Here is an 8,419-nt window from a genome sequence, read left to right as displayed (position 1 = left end):
TTCATAAACGAGAAGTGTGGAACTCACCGAGATGCAAAAGGCCAACTGACTTCCAAGGTTTGTGGAAAATTAACCGGGTTTCCCCCAATGTGGTTGTTGTGTCTGATTTGATTTTATCTTCGTAGGCTGGTACCATTGAGGCCCTTGATGCCATAGTGAAGGAGTTTATTAGTGCACCAGCTGAAGAAAAAAAATCTGTATTTAAAAAGTTGGAGGACGAAGCTGATAAACTCGATGGTTCTGCTGCAAGGTAATAATATTACTAATTACATCTCTGTAATTCACAATCATAATCCTTACAAAAACAATTATCGTTGGTCCAGATATGGGAAGATCTATGTGAAGGCTGCTAAGAGCTGCTTGGACAAAGGCTCTGATTATGCCAACAAGGAAATTTCGAGGTTGGAGCGCATGCTTGCGAAGGTAAAAACTTAATCTTGTCAAATTTTGGATACACAATACATGGGATTGAGTATTTGAATAAAATTGTTTAATTCATCATTACCTTTTTATGTATCCAATCTATCATCCAAATTAAACCTTCTGTATTTGTTTTAATTGTTGATGCAGTCCATTAGCGAGGGGAAGAGAGACGAATTCATGCTGAAGAAGAACATCCTAAGAAACTTCGTCTCAGACGAGTGAGACAATTGGCGTGTTGATTGAAATGCCTGGGGATTGATTATGGTTTAGTTTTTGCTACACGTAGATGACGAATGGGATTGAGCTTCCTTGTTTTGGTGTCACCAAAAAGAAGAGCTGCTTGTTTTCTGCAGGAGCATCAATGTAACCAATTAATTTTAACTTTGTAGTGTTGGGGACTATTAAGTATTTGAATATTGCTGTTGCTTTTTATATGGTTATTTTACAAGCTTTATTCCAGCTAGTTCAACATTAATATAGAGGGAAAAGCATAAATACATTTACAAGCCATGCTTTCCCTCTCTGCATTCTCATGTTCTTCCTTTCAAGTGCATTTTCGGAACTAGATGGCCGTTCTCCAATCACCGGTGATCCTGAGCTCTAACTTCACTAACTCATTGCTGGTGTTAACTACCTCCTTCATCCTCCATGTATCCCAACAATTATAATTAATTCGTCGCAGTTAATGAGGAACTATGTTGCTGCAATGGCTTCTAAACAGCAGAAACCGAAGGTATATGTTACGGACTAAATGTCCCACATCGGTTGTGAGAACAACTGATATGTGGTATATAGACTAAATGGGCTCTCCTCTCTTAACAGACTATAGTCTTTTGGGCGGCTGAGTTCTCCTATTTGATTTGTATCACTATACGCTTCTTCATTTTTTCATATTTCACTTATATATGTGATCAGTGGGGATTACATATAGTATGTCATGTTTGATCAGTGCAATACCTATGATTCGTCAGGAGTCAGAGCATGAATCTGATTTATATTCTCTAGTTTTGACGAGAGATCTCTCTTCCAAATAGATGGCACTTGTAGTATCACATATGTAAGACTATATCACTATTTTAGTATAATGTTTAAGAATTAGCTGCCTCGTAATTGTTTGGATACAGAATAATTTTCTCATTGATTGTAATCTGCATTTAAGTATGCTAGCTGATAAATGCAGAGTGTTTTGTTTTCAGGAATATTTTGCACGACAAATGTGTACAGGCAGCTTTTGTACTGCAATTTCATATTTTTATATTCAATGATACGATCGATTACATAGTGTCGTTAACTTGATATAAATCTGTGCATAAATTTCAAGGCATGGAAGAAAATGTATGATGAAAGCAAGAAATTAATTCACAGCAACGTCCCTTCTTATACAAGTTTTCCTTAAAATAAACTTGTCTTTCAACCTCATTGAATATAGGATCTGGAAAATACACTATCTCGCTAATGTTGTTTCACATGTAATTTTGGTGATATTTTTGTAACAGAAATTGCAAGGCACTATAGCCATAATTAATTTCAATTATTGTTTCTTGAAGCATTCTTTTTTATCACCTTTTCCCCCTCCCCGTTTGGTGGTCACTAGAGAGAAAAATAACCATGCAAAACACATGAAACATTAGTTACCAGATGATTGTTATATTATTTTCTCGTGTGAAAAGAATAAATTCCCCAACTCATATCATTGCATAACTTTACACTTATTACTTTCAACATAAATTCTCCAATTCAAAAAATGCATTCTTTTTTGCCTTAGGCCGAGCGGAGTTAAGGACAAGTGTCACTCGGTTGCACTGAAATTGATTTTTAAGCGATACTATTTGATACTCCCTCCGTCCCAAGTTACTTGAGTCGTATTCCTTATTGAGTTGTCCCAAGTTACTTGAGTCATTTATCTTTTTGGCTAAAAACAAAACATCTAATCACACCTATTTTATCATTTCTTTCACTTTACTTTATCTCCTGTCTCTTACTTTATTCTCTCTTCTACTTTATTTAACTCATTAAACACAACTTTCTTAAATCTCGTGCCGAAAAGAAACGCCCCAAGTAACGTGGGACAGAGGAAGTACTTATATTTTGTTATCTTTGATTTTTTTAAAACAAGGTGCCAAAATTAGGTTAGTAAACAAACAAATGAAACAAAAAGAATTAAGACCTACAAACAAAAAAAAACTGTGTTGTTGGTCTGAATGTGGATATGAATGTGGATGACAACGCGAAGACAGTGTCGGCCGTCCCTAACTTATTGGTGATTTTTATTGTTGGTCTTACACCCATTGGTAAAGTTCTAACCAATGATGTTTCAGCGATGTCTAAGATAAGTCGATAAAGAATTATCGATTAATTTTACCAGATTTAATTACCGTGACGTTAGTAAAAATTGTGGGCTGGGGACCCCAATTAATTATTATTTGTAGTGAATTACGTTTTGGCTTCCTCTTCTATGTACACATTGGAAAGGCCTCTTTCACATAAAACAATATTTTCTTTGAAAACAACGCATGCTCACTTTCAAACCCTCTCCAAAGACGCAATACCAAATATGTATGGATTTTTGGATTCGTTGGTAAATTGGTATGACCTCAATTAAGGTATGCCTATTGCAATATTGCATATCAAGTAAAACAATCAATTACGCAACCTAATTAACAATACTATTAAAAATTAGTTCACGATTATATGACTCATATCCATGTAATGCATCACTAATACTGTAGTATTTATATAGCATATGCATGTCCGATAAATCTCGTGGTACTTTCATAAATTTTTGGAAGGAGTACAAATGTACAATTCAATATGTTGCTTAATTGATTACCTCACAAAACTTAGAAAACATGACGTGTGCGTATCAGTCAAGATTCACGGCTTATATAAACTAGAATATATAAGACCCTACTTTAATAGAAATATAGATAAAAGAATACCCAAGTTAATAGTAATAAAGATTCAGAAACTGAAATCTTTAGTTTGGCGTTGGTCAGTATGGTATACTGTATTAAAACTGTTAAGTGTACATTCAAAAATTCAGTATAAGAGTATATAAATTTTTATTGAAATTTTTGGTACATCTAATTTTCAGTATATCTAATCTCAATGCTGATACTGTATCGTCTTTTCGGTATACCAAATTTGATACGGTATACAACAATGTCGTTATACTCGTATAACCAATCTCAATGTTATACTGTACAGCCTTGGTCGGAGTATTCTATTATAAATATATTTAATGTATAAAAATATATTCGATATCCACGGTTATACTGTTTTTAGGGTATATACCGATGTCGGTATATACATGGTATATCGTAAATAACGGTATTTACCGTGGTCCACACTATATAACGAAATGTTGGTAGGTTGCGATATACCCCTGTAAGTCCGTTACACCATAATTTCGGTATTCCTAGAATCAAGGTCTCATTGTCTAATAATGCAGTCACAATAAATGAACAACCATGTTCGTCCTCAAAAATTAGCCAAATGTCAAATGTTCATATCCCACTAGGTTTTGGGAGTGTTACACTTGCACCATGAACTCAAATTAAAGTACATGAAAACACACCACACTTGAAACCAAATATGTGTTTCATTTCTACAATATATGTCAACTATATTTGTCCTGCGCAGAGTAGGAAAAAAAACAATCTTGGAAAAGAAAATAGGATGAAAGATGTGTATAGGTAGATGCGGCATTGATGAATGTCTTAATAGGCAAGGTCAGAAATGGCGTATGGATGGAAAAGTATACAGATAGCTTTGTACATGTGTTCATGGAGGATTTGAGAGACTCTTTGAGTACCTTCACAGTTAACTCCTTGCCTTGCCTTCCCTTTCCTTTCCTTTCCTTTCTCAAGACAACATCTCATTCCTCATGCAAATCAACATTATTTTTAATAAAAATCAATCTGTTCGTGGTCGGATTGAAAACTCTTGTATGTAGTTTCTTTCGTAGCATGTCTCACAATTTTCGGGTCGATTATTAGGTAGTGAAAGCTACCCTTCTGTTCATCAAGTCTGCAAATGAAGCAATCCTAATATCCAATGATCATCACTGTAGTATATCTTTTTAAGAAGTAACAATTACTCATCATTATCCTCTTCTTCAAACCCCTTTATGTATATGTATGTCTACTATATTCAAATTCATTTTTTTATCTACCCTATTTTAGACATATCTGTGTTTGTTTGAGTTGAAGATTTGTATATTGAACTTAATTTAGGGAGATGAAATAGCTAGTGATCTCAATTCCCAAAATAGATAGTTTAGAAATAATGGGAAAACTAGTGTAGTGGTAGCTTTTTAATGGCCATTATAGCGTTCCTTCAAATGAAGAAGTAATGATTTGAGTGAGGAAATTAAATAGAATTGAATGCGTTGATAATTTTCGTGTATATGTTTGATTATGGCTTGTTTATGAAGGTTTCAAGAGTAACGGCTTATTAATTTGGTTGGATACCAACGGCTTTTCGAAAGTGAAACCAATTAAATAATCCTCTCATATTTCTGTTGACAGATAATTTGCTTAAGAATAGCGTTAACTCACTCCGACCGACATGCTTACAATTTCATTCTCGTACATTCATGTCAGAAAACCAATGCCATAAATCATTAATTATTTATACTATGTCAAAATATATCTAGAAGTCACTATACAAATACATTTTACTATTTCATTAGTACTTTGTACATTTTTTATTTACTTTAAGTACTTATATATTTTACCTATATATTTATATACTGCTTCCCATTACATCTAGTGTTGTAGTTTATCTCTATAATAATATGATTGTATGTCATATATATGTGTGAATTAATCAATTCCGATACTAAATTAAAAAAAGATATTTAACAAAAGGTGACAAGACTCATCAAGATGCAAAAGAATGTACTACTATAATTGAAGCAATTACATTATAGAATCACTAAATCACAGTTAAATCACTGTATCTTACACATCAATATACACTACAAACATAATTAGCTTGAAATATGATCAAAGCTCTCATATTATTTCAACAAAATGTGGTCCTCATGGAGCCCTTAGAACAAATTTTCAAATGTAATTAATTGAGTCTGTTCCATTAAACTCAAGTAACGTACGTGTCAGCGCACCATGAGAGAGAGAGCTTAAGAGGGAGGTAATGGTGATGGTAAGTGGGGCATTGTTTAAATCAGTGAATGAATTGAATTGTGTAGAGAAAAATTATAAAAAAAAAGGTGGTTAAATACAGAATTAGTTGTTGGTAATTAGAAAAGAAATAGAAATAAAAAAGATGGAGTGGGAAACGGATTGGAGGGGACCTTGAGAGAAAGCGATGTTAGGTCTTCTTGTCTTTGACTCTATCTATCTTAGTCTTTTTTATTTCCCCCATCCAATTTTCTTCACTCACAAGGTAATCATTATATGTGTATAATAAGAATTGCAACATATTTGGCTTCCACTTCACATAATCCCCCAGCCCTCCTCTCCTCTCTCTAATTATACTCTTCTATTTATCTTCATTTTCACAGTCCCAATCAAGAAGAATAGGAATATTGGTACAAAAACACACACACAAACAAATCATTAAGTAGTAATTGTGGTGATGAGGAAGCCTGAGCATAATGTGGTGATGGTGAAGGAGAAAGTGAGCAATGTGAAGGCGAAGCTGAGGAAGGGGCTGTGGTCGCCCGAGGAGGATGAGAAGCTGATGAATTACATGGTGACGAACGGGCAAGGGTGTTGGAGCGACATTGCCAGAAACGCGGGGCTGCAGCGCTGTGGGAAGAGCTGCCGCCTGCGTTGGATCAACTATCTGCGCCCGGATCTTAAGCGCGGCGCCTTCTCCCCTCAGGAGGAGCATCTCATCATCCACTTGCATTCCATTCTTGGCAACAGGTAAATAATTAGCCTATCTCCTCCTCTCTATCAAAATTAATATTAGTATTACATAATTCATTATTTATTGTGTTAGTTAAATAAATTGACTAGATTATTAGATGGATTGCAAGAAAAAAAATTTTAATCTATTCATTAATTTATGTGTTAGAATTGAGAATCTCTCTTGATCAATCTACACCACTGTTACATAGATCCAGAGCTCAACAAAAACATTTGTGTATCCTCTATTTCTTTATAGAATAAGCATATATATTAATATATGTGTGTGTGTGTGCGATCTAAACTAATTATTTTATGATTAAAAACTTGTGTAGCTGGTAATTTTGTGAATTCTTTATTAAAACCTTGTTCATGCTTGCAACTTGGCTGGTATTATTCAATTAGTTTGAAGATTTGACTGGAATATCTGCAATTGTGATTGAACAAAATAATAATATAACTAAATTAATCAACCAATGGGAAAGAGACCTTATCAGACGTAAATATTTTTGAATTGTTATTTCTTTGGTCTACACTTGATGATTGATCACAAAGCATAACCTCACTCATATACAGAAGCCATATATATAAATACACCCATGCAGAGACCAACTTGCATTCTACGTCAAAACAAATATAGGAGTACCAAATTCATTTTTAATTGTTATTACTCCTTATTATTAACATGATAGTAATTATTAATTGTGCCACAGGTGGTCTCAAATCGCAGCACGTCTTCCTGGAAGGACAGACAACGAGATCAAGAACTTTTGGAACTCAACAATCAAAAAGAGGTTAAAGAATGCCGGCACCACCACCACCGCCTCATTGTCTCCGAACAACAGCGACTCCTCGGCCCACCACCCCCTCAAGGCCGGAGGGGCCACTGTGTTCATGCAAGAGTACGAGGTAGCCGGCGTCTGCATGGACTCCTCATCTTCGTCGTGCTCGTCCCTGGCCACCCAATTCGGCAACCCTTTCATCCCTCTCATGGATCATCACCAGCACAACAACATATTCAACGTAAACAGCGTCGTTCCAATGTTCAATTTGGGGCATGAGGTTGGTGTGGAAACCCTAGGGGGGGCTTGGGGACTATGGGGCAATGGAGCCCTATGTGTTGGGATTGGAAAATGACCTTTCTGTCCCTGGATTGGAAGTTAACAACAACACTACTTCCAATTATGACAAGAACATTAGTGTCAACGATGCCCATTATCTTAGTAACAATAATAATAATAATGATCATGGAAGCATCAAAGTAGAGGAATTGGTTGGGGTTGGGAATCATTGGCAAGGAGAAACCTTCAAAATGGGAGAATTGGATTGGGAGGGTTTGTTGGCTAATGTCTCCTCCTTACCTTACCTTGATTTCCATCTTCAATAATCCACCCACTTTCAAATTCATACCTTCAATTTTCTACCCAAATCTCTTCTTGTTTGTTTTTTTGTTGATCAATAAATCCCTTATAGGCAAAAGTGGGTAGCTAGGATTGAGACACGTCACTCTCCGGGAGATCAACGTCTTTCTGCGAAGCAAATGTGAATAGTCAAAATGGATTTGTCAGACGTTAAATAACGAAATAGTACTTAATAATAAAGGATATAATATAGCAGTCGTCTTTTCGAATTTATGTGTATTCTTAGCATTTTGTATAGATGGATCAATAATTTGTTAGCATGTATGTTACTATATTCCTGAGATTGCTTTTAGTTGCTAGCATAGCTTCCTCAAAAGTTGTAACTAGTGTATTTTTTTTGCTTTCATTGTTTATCTATAAAGACATCATTTCATGTTAATATCTCTTTTTTTTCTTTTTACTGTTTTATCAATATTTGATCTACAGCGTTAGAATTAATTAAAATGAGAACTTAAGAACTAATTAGCTCACTAATAAGTCATTAATATCAATTGACATCATAAAACATATCAGTTGCAGACTTACATTGAGTCGAAAACTTATATTTTTTGTGATGTTCAACTGATATTAATAAAACAATGAACTATGATTTCCAGTTCTCATTTTAATGGTGATATTAGGGAAATAGAAACCTATATTACTCTCAAGTATGATGATGTTCGGTTTCCAAGATAAAATAATACCAAGATAGTATACTAT

The 8,419-nt window shown here is 34.7% G+C and overlaps 1 protein-coding gene and 1 pseudogene across 1 annotated transcript; both read left to right on the top strand.

Moving 5' to 3' along the window:
- Positions 1 to 3: 3 nt before the first annotated feature.
- Positions 4 to 855, top strand: LOC121788320 (probable protein disulfide-isomerase A6; the record flags this gene model as incomplete). The annotated part of the gene is made up of 4 exons (XM_042187031.1): positions 4 to 57; positions 126 to 250; positions 324 to 423; positions 571 to 855. Coding segments are annotated over 4 exons (354 nt in total), but the record flags the coding sequence as incomplete, so codon positions are not given.
- Positions 856 to 6,001: 5,146 nt separating this feature from the next.
- LOC121788321 lies at positions 6,002 to 8,086 on the top strand (annotated as a pseudogene).
- Positions 8,087 to 8,419: the final 333 nt, after the last annotated feature.

The sequence above is a fragment of the Salvia splendens genome, unplaced genomic scaffold (genome assembly GCF_004379255.2).
Source record: "Salvia splendens isolate huo1 unplaced genomic scaffold, SspV2 ctg1011, whole genome shotgun sequence".
NCBI lineage: Eukaryota > Viridiplantae > Streptophyta > Magnoliopsida > Lamiales > Lamiaceae > Salvia > Salvia splendens.
The sequence above is the reverse complement of the archived record's forward strand: the minus strand, read 5'-3'. Positions and strand labels throughout refer to the sequence as shown.